Source organism: Boleophthalmus pectinirostris, unplaced genomic scaffold (assembly GCF_026225935.1).
Source record: "Boleophthalmus pectinirostris isolate CB_2022bp ecotype Guang Dong unplaced genomic scaffold, ASM2622593v1 HiC_scaffold_10, whole genome shotgun sequence".
Classification (NCBI taxonomy): Eukaryota; Metazoa; Chordata; class Actinopteri; order Gobiiformes; family Gobiidae; genus Boleophthalmus; species Boleophthalmus pectinirostris.
The window spans coordinates 23,981,761-23,999,078 of record NW_026570971.1 but is presented as its reverse complement, the minus strand read 5'-3'; the positions used below and the strand labels follow the sequence as shown (position 1 = coordinate 23,999,078).

Sequence of the window (17,318 nt, the reverse complement as noted above, 5' to 3'; positions counted from 1 at the left end):
CCCTTGATTATATTTATAAATGTGCTTGGTGAGTTGCCGAGTCTAAGTTGTGAATGTGAATGGTTGTCTGCCTGATTTTTTTATTTTTTTACTGTAGTGGGCCAAAACACGTTTTGAACACATGCTAGATTAATCTTAAATGAAATTGAACAATCAGTCATACTGTGGAACTTTCAAGCGTTCATGACATCAGGCAGGAGATATTCTGTGTCCAGGTGTAGGACAAATAGACTAAAACTTTCTTTTGTCCTTCCCGTTATTGGTCTTTTTAAATAAAGGAAATGCATTAGTGGTGCACCATATTGTCCCATCATACTTACTTAACTTATTTAACAACTGCTGCACCTTGGGAACCTAATAAAATGTTGAAGCAGGTAGTGATCCTTCTAACTTTCCACCCACTGCATATTTAATATTATACATTGTTACAAGTTAGTAACAGACTTAAAGGTTACTAAAAATAGTGTACTAAAATATGTTAAAATGGGCCAGTACAGAGAATTAAAAACAAACTCTTCCCCAAAACTTCTCGGCTTACTTGCACTTTTTTCGTTTTGTTTTGGGATTTTCTTTTTGTCAATAGGTGAGCGACAGAGAGATGTTTTGTCTGTGGTTTTCGTGGGCCAGTGAGCATGAAACAAATCTCCCATTAACAGAACAGTTCCTCAGAGCTCAGACATCTCTTACGCGCTCCGCTAGAGCAAACAACCCCAAATCTATCCACGGCCATCGACTAGATCATCCCAGGCAGGTCAGGCAGTGCGCGGGAAGGTGAAGGTGTGAAGGACAGACTGACGGACTGCTTTACTTATCTCCATTTCGCCACTGCCACTCGCAATAACAGCCATAATAATATAAAGATATGATCTGCAGTGTTTACAGTGAGAGACAGGGGTTTTCAAGGTGCAGGTAGAAGGAGTAATTTCACTTGTTTAGTTCAGCTTAGAGTGTTTGTTTTTATATGGACAAAGCATAAACAGATGATTTTGGTTTAAATTCTTAGGCACCTGTTTAGGTTGCGCGGCATGTTAGCTGAGTGGCTAGTGTCGTGGGGCCTTTTTGTGCAATTTGCAAGTTCTATAATGGGTAAAATCCTCCAATTAATGTAGTCCTGACTAGGGATGCACTAATACAATACTGGTGTCTGTGGCAGTGTTAAAAATTTTGGTGGATCGGATATTGACTTCCAAGATACTGGGTCAGCTGATATCCCATTTAGGTCTATAAACTTTTGTAATAAGATGATTTACTGGCCAGTATTGGTCCAAATGTCTCATAATATTAAACTTGGATTAAATTTGGATTTTTCAGATATGTTTAAAGGAAATAAACACATATGAGTTCGGTCAATTTCGGATATTTTTTCGCACTGTGCCCTGGTATCGGTTCAATATCGGGTGTATTTTCGCACTGTGCCCCGGTATTGGCCAATATCGGGTGTATTTTCGAACTGTGCCCCAGTATCGGTCAGTATCGGTCAGTATCGGGTGTATTTTCACACTGCGCCATGGTATCGGTCAATGTCGGGTATCGGCAGATGCTTAAAGCCAGAGTATCGACATCGGTATTGGAATGGAAAACATGGATGAGTGCATCCCTAGTCCAGACCAAGCCTAACTCTATATCTGGAGCTGCTTCTGACAGTTTGCATTAGCGACGTGGAAGGATGGGTCAAATGCACATCCAAAAATTATATCTTAACCCTAACGAAATAGATGGCGATTGTTCATTGCAAAATGTGCAGTACAACATCTATTACAAAGTGTCTACATTCTTTTTACTTTTTATATGAAAAGTTTGATGTCAACATTGTAATATATTTGAAATTTCCATGATCAGGCTGCAGGCATTACATTCACTGTGACATGAAAAATGGATCTCGTCTTCATGACATCTGTAAGCTGGCAGGAAATATTGCGCAGCATGTTAATATTTCCAGCTCCAAGTTGTATGGAGAAATGGTATAAAGCCAGCATTTCGTGGGCCCAACTGTGATTACTGGATGAATGGGTGAAGGAAGTTTTGGTGGGGGTGTTTCTAATCTTTACCGGCCACTATCTTTCAAAACACAGGGAGCAGGTAATGGACTTAGACTTCGACAAACCTTCTTGATTCTCATATATTTGGACAAAGTAGCTCCCACACCACAGTATAATATAATAACAAAAAGCAAAAAAGATAAATGGTAATAATACATCCAAAATAATAACAAAAGTAGCAAGAGTCTGGTGTCAAATATACAAGACGAAGGTGAGGAGAAACAGTGCAAAGGTGAAATAATGATTGACATGACATAGGCTGATGCATTGGGAGTGAATGCTGTGTAATATTTTTCAGTCCTATACAAATGAAATAATGTAATTTTATAGCAGACTGCCTAAATACAATTACACATTTCTTCTTTTTTGCTTTGTTTTTTTGACACTCTTCTTAAAATGACAAACTAAACAGAAGTGTGCTGGCTGTCATTGCAGTATAAGGCGATGATGACTCCGTGGGTGGGTCTGAGGAAGATTAACGTGTCTTACTGGTGCTGGGAGGACATGTCACCGTTCACAAACACGTCTCTGCAGTGGCTGCCCGGAGAGCCCAGCGACGCAGGGTTCTGTGGATATTTGGCCGAACCAGCCTCCAGTGGACTCAAGGCTCAGACTTGCATCAATCCAGTCAATGGCAGCCTGTGTGAGAGGCCAGGTGGGTCTCCTAATGTCTCACTCTTTAATCTGCAATCACTTAAAGGCACCCTACCTGATTTTTACTGTCACAAAACACAAAATACAGAACTAGTTAATTTTAAGTGGCTTGTAGTAGTTCAGTTATTCCCCACTTACCTTATGCATTCTGAGCAGCCTAAGAATTCACCCTACTGAGTTTGTAATTGTTTTTCACAACTCTGACTCCAGTGTTTTGCTGTGACTGTAAAGCAACAACTAGCTTGCAAACCACCACTTGCTGTTTAGTGGACAATTAAATGCTTTCTAATTAGATGTAGACACGTGCATAACACATGTATATTGCATAAGCAGCTGTTGGGTTTTAAATATCTGTAGTTTATTTATTAATACTTGACTTGACAGTTCTTAACCCCTATTCTCTCTGGTCATGCTATGAAATTAAATTGTTGATTTGTGGTGACAGAAAAGACTCTTTCATGTGGACCAGTGACCGATATTTTCACCTTTTCAATCTGACATTTAAAAGTCTAATTCAGCCTCAGAGTTTTGACCTGACCTAAACCTCAAATTTAAACTTGAGGTCCATCAGAATGTTATAATGCCACATCAGTGTCACATGATAAACCGTTAACTGTACTTTTGTGTTTTCCAGCCAACCACAGTGCAAAGCAGTGCCGTGTGCCGTGCGCCATGAGGGCCACCTGTAGTGAGTGCACCACGGGCAGCTCCGAGTGCATGTGGTGCAGTAACATGAAGCAGTGTGTGGACTCAAATGCATACGTGGCCTCTTTTCCCTTCGGACAGTGTATGGAGTGGTACACCATGAACGCATGTCCACGTAAGGCCATTCTATCCTTGGGTGTCCTTGGTAATGGGGGTGTGGTTTGTGTATTGATACTAGGAGTGACATTAAGCTGGGGCTGTTTTACATTGTATTTCTAATGGTGGAATATTGAGCAGTTACCATGGCAAACACAGACGAAAACTTTTTAAGAGAAAACTCGAGAAAAAATACAAAATGGATTTGCTGGATGGATGAACGCATTTTCAAGAGTTTGTGACGGCTGAGAGACTTGTTTAAGAGCATTAATCATCTCACCTGATGTAGCTCCGACAAAGTCAGCTCTTTATAGTCAGATGGTGTTAAAATAAAGCCCAGATTAAGTCTAATTTGAGTAACAGAGCTTCTTCAATTTTATTTTTTGCTGCCTCCATCTGTATTAAATACTACTATTACTAATATTATACTTTTTCTCTCTAAAGTTTTTCCCAGAAAATCATCTGCTCCTAAGTTTATTGAAACATATTTTTGCCATAGGGCTTAACTCTTTCATTATTTTAAGTAAAAACATTTAAATGAATGAAAGAACCACTGAAAAAAAACAAAAAAAACAAAAAAACAAAAACAAAACATGTATATCTAGATATAAGGTAATCTATTTGGCGAGAGGGGCAAAAATGTTTTTGACAGCATTAGATAACTCATTAAATTAGATAAAAGTTGAAAATTTATAATTTTTCGGCAATTATCACATTTAAATCCCCAAAGACACTGTATTATCTTTTCTGACATTTTGAATTGTTAAACAGCAACACCTTGACATCCCCTCCTCACAAGTCAAAAATATCTTCAAAGGTGTCGATTCAAAACTACACTAATCTAACAGTTCTCATATGCATAGAAACTCTAGACACTGTATCCTGCCTCAATTGTGCATTGTGTAACTTTTCTGGTGGATTGTCCATCAATGCTTTTCTTCATGCGGATGTTATTGCTTTGTCTCGAATGTTTCACCGTATGGTATTAAACCTTTCTAGCTTCATAGAGACCAAACCAGACCAAGTTAAAGGTCAGATCTGTGGAGAGGCAAACCTGCTCACAGTCAGAATGTCTGTTTTTCTAAGCATTTTTTGAGTTATAAAACCACCTGTAATTGAGTAAAGGCAAGGTTGAGCTGTTCAATATCATACTTTGACTTTGGAACATTCCAGGCAGAGCAATGACATATTCATACAAACAAGCAGGTGACAGACCCCCAACCAAGAAGTTACATAGTGCAACTTTAAGCGCTTCCATATTGAAAACCCATAGATTAAACATAAAACATGTGCTTTTAAAAGGGAAGAAATCTCACTTCTGCATTACATATTCCGACAACTTGTCTTTGAACGCATCACTCGCGGCCTTGTATAGAACTGTAGTCTCTGCAGTGTGAAATTGTGCATTGAAGTGTTTAGAGATAAGATTTAAACACGTATATTTCCTACGACTACTGAGATGTCATTCATTTTCAGAATCATTTAGGAAATCAAAAATGCATAAAAAGTCCCCTCACGTAATCATTCTCTTGCTGTAAATGCGCCTCCATTCAAGTCATATATTTTATCAGTCTAAAAGCACACGGCAGCCAATATATTTAAACTATATTACCGTTTTAATGCTAGCTTCTCCTATGTGTTAAAATGGCCTATTTCATCAGAATGGCTGCTATGTGTCTCTGTGGGAAAGCAGAGAACAGTTTCAATTTCTGTAACATAGTTGGTCAATTAAGTGCAAATATCCACTTACTGCCAGAGCTCCCCTTTGGGACTACAACTAAAGGCATATAGTGCTATAAGCCATTGGTCAACCTCTGCACCGGTAGGAGGCATTGTATGTGCAAGGTCTGATTCAATTTACACCATTTATACAGTATATAGGAGATAGTGTATAGAACTAGATTTTAGATTTAATTACAAGTCAAAAATAAAAGGGTACTTAATGCGTCAGTCTGATTTATATTACTCGTTTACATATTGACATAAATCAAAGGACAAGTTCTTTAAGCTTTAAGCCATGTTATAATGCGGTGGAGTTGTGTTTTGTTCCATTCACACACGTCCGAGTAACCCTTTATTATTATTCTTCAAAGCGCAAAATGCTTTTCAAGTTAACACCTAGCTTTTACCTTTGGCTTAATAAATTCAGGGCTGAAATCACCTCAATGATTCTAGTGTATGAAGCTTAAAAACACAATGGAGCACTTCCTCAGCCCTCAACCCTAAATATGCAGGATTTGTGCGTTAAACATGTTTGAAAGAAGCAAAACACAACTCCATGTATGTTTGTGATGTGGAAACAACATTATAACATACGTCAGAAATAGAATAATATAGGCCCTTTAATTAAAACACACTAGGCTCCTGAAAACCTTGTGTTTGTACTAAAGGTGCACCATAACCTTTCTGCTTTGCCATATTAATTTATTACCGTGCAGTGTTTATTGCAAAATTAAAATTAAAAGCGGAATCACCAGCTTGTCTCCATGGAGAATGATGAGTTTAAAAGTTAGTTATGATATTTTGAAAGTTTAATTACATTTCAGGCAAACCAATAACATCTCCATGGAAACAAGTCTTGTACCAGCCACCAACCGTCCACCAGCGGGCATAATTTAACGACAGAAAAGACTAAAATTTTCTTATTGTGAATGTTGAATAGTCATAATCTTTCAGAAAAACTTTATTTGACTCTTTCTTGAGGGAGTCTGGGCCAAGACAACAGCACAGATCAGTCAATACATCAGCATACATTTGTTTTTTGAGGACACTAGGAAGAATAGCTGATAACTAAGAAATGAATAAATAAAAAACAATAAATAAATAAATGGAAATAAAATAAAAAATAAAATGGCAAATAGAAAAAAATATACAAAATAATAATAAAAAAAAAAACACAATGGAAATTTAATAATAATAAAATAAATAAAATATGTTATGATTTGCCCATGATGCTAAAAACACAAAAAATAAGTTGACCAAATTTTGTGAATCTATTCTGTATTCTCTACATAGGATTCTGTCAGGTTGCATTTTTGTTTGAATGGCTAAAGAAGACACTGTGGATGCCTCCTCTCTTGTATTGGCAGTTTCGAGTGTAAAGATCAATATGGTGTTTAGATTAGCAGTGGAGCTGGGGTCAGGAGACTTAACTTCCCTCTATAATAAAGCCACAAAGCAGAAACAGGAAATCAGCCTGGCTCTACTCAAACTCTCTGAATGACTTAGACCACCCTTATATTATTATATTATATCAAAATAGTTATATTAAGAATAATACTTCTGCATCACAGCGGAACCTCTTAACACCTTAAAATTGTGTTAGTCATTCAATACCCTGCTAATTAGAAATTCAAGCTTTCTGTGCGATCCTAATGCTATAATAAAGTTAATTAGTATAGTTAAGTAGGTTTAAAATTGTGCCTCCTATGACTGTATGTGTTGAGTATGGCTAGCAAAATCATGAATGTAATATAATTAGTTTAAAGGGCCCATATTATGCTATTTTCTGGTCCTGGAGTTGTTTGTTGTTTCATTCGCAGATATATAACACAAGAGACAGTTTCTCTTTCAAATAGAAAGCACTCTGTTCTGCCTAATGTCATGCGGTATTACAGGAAGTGCTCGACTGTGTTTTAAAATTTCATACACCTTCAGTAGAATCGTTTGGATCATTTTAGCTCTGGAATGGCCAATCTCTACTGAACTAAAAGTAAAAGGTAGCTGTTAACTGGAAAACTACTGCTTCATGACATCACAAGGTGGAACAGAGCATTTTGAACTTTGGAGATTCAGACAGACTAATAATGAAGGGTTGCTCAAACATGTGTGAGTGAAACAAGACACAACTTTGTATATTTTTGGTAATTCTAAGGTAATTCTAACATTGCTTAAAGCTCACAAGAGTCAATTGTCTGTCAATTTAGGACCCTTAAAGACTGTCTTACCTAATGAGTCAATGCTTTATTATTTAGATTTTTCATATATTCTAAATGGCATTTCCTTTTTCTTCCCTACAGCGGAGAACTGCTCTGGATATCGTACGTGTGGCCAGTGTCTGGACCAGCCTGGGTGTGGGTGGTGCACAGACCCCAGTAACACAGGCAGGGGGCAGTGCATCGAGGGCTCTTACCGTGGGCCATTCCAGACCTCTGTTCCTGCTCCCTCCACTCTGCCCGGCCTGCCCCCCAGCCCCCAGCCCGCTCTCAATGCCACCATGTGTCCCGGTGATGCCAAGTACAACTGGTCCTTCATACACTGCCCAGGTAAACTGTCTATTCGAACAAGACTGAGCAAATACCTTGTTTATTCTTATATAGTTCTTTTCAAAATCATTTTAAAGATCCTGTGTATTGTAATTTGAAGGCTTCTTGATTAATTGGTTAACTGATTAACAAAAAATACAAGTTATTGTTCTGTTTTGCTATAATTTATCATATGAGACCCTATAGAATTGAGGTCAAGAATATACAATTCAACTACTGACTGAAAGTACAAGTTGTATTAATTGTATTAATTTTACCACTTTTTGTGTGCATTTCATAATTATTAAAGGTGGTGGTCCATCTACCAGAAAACTTGCACAGTGCACCTTTTAACTATTGTTTAATATGAAACAAAATAATGTATGTATTGATGTCTATAGCACATTGTTAAAAATGTATGAATTATTGTTTCATTCAATGAAGAATGCATAGGCCAGAAAATCCCATATAAAATACACAATTATTTATTTTTAGTCAGTTTGTTGAGTCTCATAAACTTTTAGAGTGCACATACCCATCGCACTATTCTGTGTTTTACAGCGTGTCAGTGCAATGGGCACAGTCAGTGTGTGAACGAGAGCGTGTGTGAAAAGTGTGAAGACCTGACCACTGGACGGCACTGTGAGAGCTGCATCTCTGGTTTCTACGGTGACCCCACAAATGGAGGAAGCTGCCAACGTGAGCAATCACACACACATGCACACACAGACATACACACATACGCACTAAGAGCTGGGAAGAATCAAAGTATATCTGGGAAGATTGGCAGGCAATATTGACAAAAAATATTTCTACATCTTTACAACAATATTTAGATGATATTATGCAATTCCAACACAAATGTGCTAAAATGTCTTTGTTGTGGGTTACGTATCAGACAAAAGGACTGTACTCACCAAAGTGCAGAAACATCACTTTTTTTTTAACTTTATATTGAAATGCAGAATATTTTCCAAAGAACATCCATAATACTGATAATAATACTGATACTGATAATAATAATAATATACCTGTACTAGACCTAAACCTTAACAGACAGAAGCCATGGACTGAAATTAGTAATTAATCAATGAATTGAACCCAGGACTGACACTGGCCCAAATGGGGACAACACAGTGATTCAAACTTAATATAAAAGTATCTGTATAAAATAGTTTTCATTCTTCGTAGCACCTGAAAGAGCCTGTGCACTGCCAACGCTACTGAGACCAGAGTTTGAAAACCGCTCCACTAAATCATCCAGTCACTCCACCAGCTTCATTTAACTTGTCAGTGTTTTACAGTGCAGTTTATGTCAGCCATTTTCCTGTCTGCAGAGCACTGTAAAAAACCCTCCCTGGGGATAATAAAGATTTACTTGAGCTATAAGTGACAGGCTGTCATTAGAACAACAAATCAATTGAGTTGTTGGACAGTTTAATTTACCTTAGCAATATATCACTGGTTGTCTGGTATGTTTTGTGGATTTGGGATGTGAATTACTATTGTCAGCCTCATGGGATGAATACATTTACTTGATCAGTGACAGTTGATCGATAGCACAGCATATGGTCCCCAAGACGTTAACTGATTTACATTATTTCTCACTTACTTAAAACTACTCTGACAGACTTCAATAGGAGTTGTTACCTTGCAGCGAAAATCAGTGTTGAAAACTAACTGAATACATATATATAGAGACTTATATCACAGATTAAAATAAAAATAAAGGAACTTAATCCCAGTAAGCCAATTCTAAATAGAGAGTATCATTTAACAAATAATTAGCCAGAGAAGTGACTTATTCAACCCTCTACAACTCAAATCTTATTGTATTACAACTAAAATAACAAAAATCTCGCCACTTTTGCACAGAAAATGTACGCACAATAAATATATAGTTCCAGCTTTCATATAGTGAATGATAAATTGATATAGTAATTATTATGACAAGCCTAGTATTCCATTACAGTTACTCTTTCATTTGGTGGTATTCAGGATAGAGTTACTTTTCTAAAATCAAAGGAACACATTTTACTTGATCACACAATTAAGGCTTCAGATTACACAGAAGAATAGAAAATATAACTCGTGCTGAGGGCATATGTATTTGTTGTTTTTCCAATGAGTGAAACAAATATAAAGAACATTTTTATTCTAATTTACACTATAAGTTAAATGCTACTTGATGTAAAAGTATTCTATGCATTCAGAATACAGTAATCTAATTGGCCCATGTAAAATTGCAAAATACATTTTAATGCAGGTTTTCAGTATCTTCTAAATGCATTTTCAAAGTATTCTTCCCACCACTGGAGATAACTAAGAGTGGTGAAGAGATTTTATCTGGTCACAGTGCATAACGCAGGTTTAATCTGACTGAATCAAAGTTTAATATCTTGCATATGTCTAAACATTGCCGTGTTTAGCTATGAAATGTCCTTATAATACCTTTTTACATACTTTTTTTATTTAGTTTACTTTGTAAAATTGAACAAACCAAGGCTGAAGTCTGTCTGTCTATCCTTGTGTTATCTGACCTCACAGGCACTGTCTGGAGGCCATTCTCTTTTAAAGCCTGAATTACTCATTGGATAAACCTTTAGCTATTAAAACATAATGGGGAAATTATACATCTCTTGTACTAGCTAAGGACACAGTTTCTAAGTTTTCACTCATCTATACTTTAAAACAAATGGTATAGAACAGAAAATGATGTGATAAAGTGCAACAAGTTAAAGTAATTATGACTATTAATGTTATTAAAAAATTTCTTGATTTTATATACTTGTAAATATTATCTTGTCAACAGGTCCTAGTTGGCTTTTTGAACCTTAAGTAGCTTCAAATAAAATAGCTGAAGTAAATATAGACAGTAAATTATAATATTGAAACAAACCATAGCCAGTATTATCCCACAAAAAAACTATTCTAAATGTACAATATTGTTAAAAAGCCCAAACTGCAATAAATAAGCAAATACAAGATTTACATAGTTAGTTTGTATCTATAATGACTTTAAAATTCAACTGGCTATAGCTCAAATCTGATCGTAGAGCAGAAAAATAACCAAAATTTTCCCACTAGCGCAAGGGAAAAAGTCACCACCATAAATACTGAGCCCAAAAACAATTATATTAACAATTATAGTCATCATAGTTACAGCCTTAAATAAATCAATATTAATAAAAATATGGAACCTTTTCATGATATGAGATGATCTGTATGTATAAATCTATGTATTGTATTGTAATATCTGTGCTCTTGTGTGTGTCTCCAGCGTGTAAGTGTAACGGCCACGCCTCCATGTGTAACCCAAACACGGGGAAGTGTTTCTGCACCACCAAAGGCATCAAGGGAGACCGCTGCCACCTGTGAGTTCACACTTGTCTCTGTCTCTGCCTGTTTCACTCTCACCTTCTCTTCACTTATTAGGAGGATACATTCTATGGCACAGTGTCAAAGCACATGGGCTCCTTTGGCTCTCACTCAAGTCCGTTTTTCTCAAGACAACTTTCACAATTTAAGTCGATTCATATATTATTATAGGTTGAAAAAGTGAAACAAATATTTGCAGAAACTGTTATTCTGAAGGTGTTTTGCAAATAGATATCTGCAATTTTTAGCCAGTTGGCCTTAAATTTCCAACATAGCTGATATTTTTGTTTTGGCTGACCTGCTGCTTAAGAATATGCATCAAGCTTTATTTGAGGGCTTTAGTGCAACCGTGACTGTACAAAACGTAACTACACATGTCTCCTAAAGGTTTATGGTGAATAGAAGCTCTAGATGACAGTGGTAAATTAGGCATTGACATCGTCCATGAAAAAATCCATATTGGTCGATCTCTATTTTCAACATAAAGCTTTTGTCACTTACTCACAATGGGACATTAAGTACCACTGCATCAAAACATTGCTCAAGTATGGTGCTAGGAAACTACTCTGAGAAGTACATTAAAAAATGTAACTGAGTAGTACCCACCCTTGTTTATTGCTGACCTTCTACACTCCAGGACCTGTTGCTATTTTTGTCCTAAACAGGTCAGATGAGCTCAACAGTTAATGGACATTTCTGATTTCAAAAGTAAGATTCCCTTGTATTTTTCCCATAGCAACCAAACCACTGCTCGTTGATAGGCAGATAATCTATGGGGAAAAGGAAAGGGACTTCAAATTCTCAGAGTGATCGGCACTTTATCATGCTGTCTGTGATTTCGGTGTTTTCCTGATTTGTGACTTCCCAAATGTCAGGCCTCTTCACCGACTCTCTTCTTTAGGATTTATCAGTTCTTAAATCTTCCGTTATCCACTCTACTCCAACTCCTTGTCACTTTTCTTCCCCCCCACTTTCTTTTGCCCCATTTGTGCCCATCTAATCCTCTGTCTCTTTTTTTTATCTAGGTGTGAAGTGGAGAACCGCTACCAAGGCAACCCGCTCAAAGGGACATGCTACTGTAAGTCCAGTCTGATCCCAATTAGACCAGGTGAAAGTAGGACTTCCATAGGGTTTTTGTGAGGACCACTGTAATAGCCTGACTCCTGGTCCTTGTTCTGGTTAGAGCTAAGACATTTACACTGCTCAAATCTGAGAGAAGCTTCATGTTTGATGTTACGCTTGAAAAGAATCAGATTTTTGAGGAAAAATCTTGGGTTTAAATCCAAATGTGTGGACGTAAAATACTGCTGGTTATTTTTAAGAATTCAGTAGTACACTACAACTTCCACTGCTTTTTCTTCATGTAGTTACTAGGGCTGGAATCACAGGGTCCCTCATGATTCGATGCGATACATGGCTCACAATACGATATTTTCATGATCTGTGGATAATCAAAATGTCGACTTGGTACTCTGTGATATAGTCCTGTTTTTTTACAACCAAATACATTTTAGCTGCGGTCACACACAAAAATTGCTAAAATAACCAAAAATACTCTTACTCTAGATGATATATTGATACAGCAAGCCACGATATTGATACTGTATCACGATAAATCAATATTTGTGCACTCTCCCAGTACTGCTAATACTACGGTAGTCTACTTTGCCACCTAGGCTACTGCTGAATGGTTGCTACTATTTGCATATATTAATAATCAAAATACCAGAGAAACCCATTCTACTTTCACTACATTCTTGTACTTCGGTGTTTTTGTGCTCTTTTTAACACTCTGGTTGGTTCAAATCCTTTTCTTTTTAATGCTCAGCTTTTCAATAGAAACACCAAAACAAGTCATGTTTTTTGCCCTTGGCTCCAGTTTTGGGCAAACCCGGAACAGCGGCGTTTGTCGGAAAAGAAAGAAGCGTACAAGGACAGAAATTTTGTTGTTGCCAGAAAAGAATGCATCAAAAACATCCGCCCCAAGAGTGGTCGGGATGTTGAGTTTTGTGTCAAAGGTTTTACAGAATCAAGAACACAACAAATTGGCTTCACCACTGGCAGCCAGCGCTAGCACTTTGTTCATTTAGTTTTGAACAGGAAAGATCAAACTGGTGTTAGACTTTTGAAGAATCTACAAAATGACAGGGTTTTAAAGGGCAGCCAAGGTTGAATTTTTGTGTCGATGTGTTCCTAGGCTTATCCAGAATTCTATATTAGAGGTGCACTATGCAACTTCTAAGATGGAGGGTTCACTACTTGCTTGTCTCCATGGCCGTGTCATTTTTTTTTTTTTTTGCTGTAATGTTCCACAGTTGGGCATTAAACATATCTCCCTTGCATTTATTCAGTTACGGATGTTTTATAGCTCAAAACTACCTTAAATAACACAAATTCTTATCATGTGCAGGTGTGCTTCTCCATAGATCTGGTGATTAATTTGTCTCCATTGTGATGACCACGTTTATTTTTATACAGTGAAAGAATCAAGGCAAAGGAGTAACATCACCCTGGAGACAAGCATGTCACGAATCCTCCACCAGAAAAGTTACACAGTGCACCCTAATTTCAATTTTCCTAATACTTCAGTCTCTAACAAAATATAGAATAAGATATTACAATGCAGCTTCAAAAAATAAGACTAGAAAAATCACACCAGAAATTGTAAAGTAAAATTTTCATATTTTTAATTGAAGAAGTGCATTTACAATAATCCCAGGTTTTTTGTGTCTTTTGCTTTAAACTTTTCTGAAACTAAGTCTGTTTAACTGACAGGTAGTCGTTACTGTAACTTTTTGAAGAATGCTTCAGAAAATACCTAGTGTAGTATTACCCCATAGTCAAAAAGTACTACAATAGTCAAGGTTTGAGAACTCCATGGAATTCCAATTAATGTGAAACTTTAACCAGATTTGACTGAAATCAGCAGTAAACCAGACAATTTAGTTACCCAAAAAGAAGCAATAGTTTCACTGACTAATTGGTGAAAAAGTGATATGAAAAGGAGCCATTAATCTGCCAGTCCTATCTCAATTAAGCATATTTTTTTTTAAGTCCTGGTGAGCCTTTTTAGTAAAATATTTTTGCTAAATTTGAAACCGCATTGATCAGAATTTCTAATTCAAAAAGCTGAGAGTTATAACTATTCATGGGTTTGAGCTTTTTTAATAAGCAACACTTTGAGAACTTTTTCACATTCAAAAGTCTGGATATTTTGTTTTGAATTGTTAACCATCCTATATTATGCAAAACTGACTTATGTGAGGTTTAAGCCTTGTTATAATGCTCATCAAAAATATAAATATGCAGTGTTTGTGTGTTAAACGTGTGAAAGAAACAAAGCGCAACTCCAGGTCTGTTTTTGATGAGGAAACATTATAACAGATAAAAAAAATAGCATAATATATACCCTTCATATGACTCATTTTGTTGCAGACCACTACTGTTGCAAACCCCTAGACTTCTTCTCTTCTTTTTACTTTTAAACTTTCAAAATCTTCTTTATACTTTGCTCTGTTATCAAGGTGACCAAATGTCATCTCCACATCTGCATCTGTGACAGCCAGTGGTTATAGTAACGTTCCTTTTAGAAAACCACTGCTCTGCCCAGTTCTTCTTCTCACATTGGTGCCTTTTTCTTCTCTTTGCACAGACACGCTCCTGATCGACTACCAGTTCACCTTCAGCCTGTCGCAGGAGGACGATCGCTACTACACGGCCATCAACTTCGTAGCGACGCCCGAGGAGGTGTGTGTGTGTGCTCCCTGGGTTATAGGAGTCTGCAGAGTCAGCTTCAGTGGAGGAGAATGAACTCACACCACTCATTCAGACACTGGGGGCGCTTTAAATAATGATTACAAGGACATCTCATAGGGCATAAAGAAGTATAGTGCGTAGTGCAGATCTGTCTAGAGAAATTAAGCGTGACATCAATACATTACAGTGGTAAATTGAGGTTCATTGATTTAATATCCCAATTGTGAATAAAGGCTTTAAATAGTAGTAGGGAGGGTATTAATTGAATTACATGTCTGACTGAGCACGTTTTTCCCTTTGGCTTTGTAATAATGGCTTTTTTATGGTTTAGTCTTGAACATTCCAAATCTAGACTTGTAGTGAATGAGTCAAATATGTTTTCTGCTGATTTGGTGAGTAAAAACATTAACTGGATAGAAAAGCTTTATAATCATATGTTTAAAATAGAGATAGACCTATCGATCAGTTGGCCAGTGTATCAGCTGTTGGCCTTAAATCTCCAGCACAGGCTGATACTATGTTTGGGCCAACCAGCTGCTTAAAGAATACTCTTACAGAGCTTCATTTTGAACAGTTCAGTGCAAAGAGACTACACAAAACTGCTCCCTTATAGGCTAATGGTAAAGGGTGATAGGTAAGGTTGTAATTATGGTTGAAATTAATTTAAATTTAAACAGAATTTTTGTGAAATAATCTAAATCAGCAGTGTTTATCAGCCATTTGTTCTCTCTGGATGATAAGTAATCAGCATTGGCCATTAAAAACATATTCAGTCAATCTCTAGTTCAAAGTAGGCTGATTTTCTGGAAGGCTTACCACTTGCTGGTCTCCATGGAGATGCTACTGCTTTGCCTATTATGTTCCACAGTGTGGCATTAAGTATATATTGCATAGAGTCAAGCGGGTAACACCACCACATAAGACCACACCAAGTCACAAGTCAGTTCTGTAAAGAGGCAAGCCCACTTACATTAAGACTACATTTATATGATGACAGTCTGAACCGAAGACGCAAAAGTGGCGTCTCATCTTCATTTTTTATTCCGCATTTAGATGAGCATTTTTGGGAGGAAATCTGCATGCATACGGTGACACAAAAGTGTGTGGAACTGGATTGGGTATACATGCCAGGCAGCTAGGTGGTGATGTATGTGATGTAAACATGTACGCGATGTGAACAGATCTGACCAGAGTTTTGTGTCTTAGGCAGTGTAGATGGAAACACTATGGCAAAGCGTATTTTCCACTCTGGAGGGTAGCTTCAGATTTTTGCATTTTTAAGCCCTAAACGAAAGACTCTTCTGATAAAATATTTTGTTGTTTTTACCAAACAGGCCCAAAGAAGCATTTTTTCAAGGTATTTTTCAGCATTAAAAACAGTATTTGAAGTTTAATGTGGAACATTCCAGGCAAAGCTCAACATCTCATCATGGAGACAAGCAGATGGTGTACCTCAGAAAAATCACAGTGTACATTTTTGAGTAAATAAAAACCTATAAAGACCCTGGAAAGCCGTATTACCCACCTGTCAGGGACTGCAGGAGGGTGGACCTTATTCTACCTTACAACTATCTTCTCACAGTCCATCAAACTACTCAACTATTCCTAATCCTCGCCCAAAACCCAAACCCTCACATATTTCCTGTAATAGCACCACATAAAATCCATTGATCTCTGCGTCACTCCCCCAGATGTTTTCACTGCAGTGAGGCTCTTGTCCGCTGCTGTTTACGGGACTACAACATCTGGAGCGGAGCGAAAAACATAAAGATCTGATTAAATATCCCAGATGGCACCTCTCACCAGCTAAGCCTGTGCCAAAACCTAACAAAGGCAGCTAGAGGTGTGTACAAATGTGTTTTTAAAGGCACCAGAAATGACTTTTTAATCACCCGCGCTACACTTATTTGATGGATTTCCTCCATAAATTCACCTTGCATCAAATGAGGCAAATCTGCTGAGTGTAAAACCAGCGGGAGTGGATGCCAAACGCTGATCTTAGGTAATGTTTAATGAGCCAGCAGTCATAGGTTTTAGCAAAAGTCTTAAATGAATGGAGAAAAAGGAAATGGTAAAACAACTTTGACAGTAGGGCTGTAGCTGACTAAAGACATTTCCTGTTGATCGATTAGTCAGTAAAAAGAGGGCGTGGCAAAAGCTCCCAACGTTATTATGCATCTGTATGTTTCTGACCTAAACTGCACTCACAAACTAAACAAAAACAACTATTTACACAGGAAAAAGTACTGAGAAACTATGTACAGTACTTGTATAAAGACTTATTAAATGCGTGAATTATTTGCCTTTTTCCATATTAATACCAAAAAATACCAAATCTTCAGCTAAGTCACTCACTCATGAACTTCTTTATGCTGTTGTCACATATAAATATTTATAATGAAATGTTTAATCAACTAATAGAAATTTAGGTCGACTAAGACACCAT

At 37.1% G+C, this 17,318-nt stretch overlaps 1 protein-coding gene across 1 annotated transcript in view; it reads left to right on the top strand.

Annotated features, from left to right (window-relative positions):
- atrn (attractin) overlaps positions 1-17,318 on the top strand; it is a 210,609-nt gene that overhangs the window by 58,725 nt on the left and 134,566 nt on the right. The window contains 7 exon segments of the mRNA XM_020921620.2: positions 2,475-2,694; positions 3,328-3,513; positions 7,514-7,759; positions 8,300-8,437; positions 11,019-11,112; positions 12,142-12,194; positions 14,769-14,863. Coding sequence (XP_020777279.1) covers positions 2,475-2,694; positions 3,328-3,513; positions 7,514-7,759; positions 8,300-8,437; positions 11,019-11,112; positions 12,142-12,194; positions 14,769-14,863 — 1,032 coding nt within the window.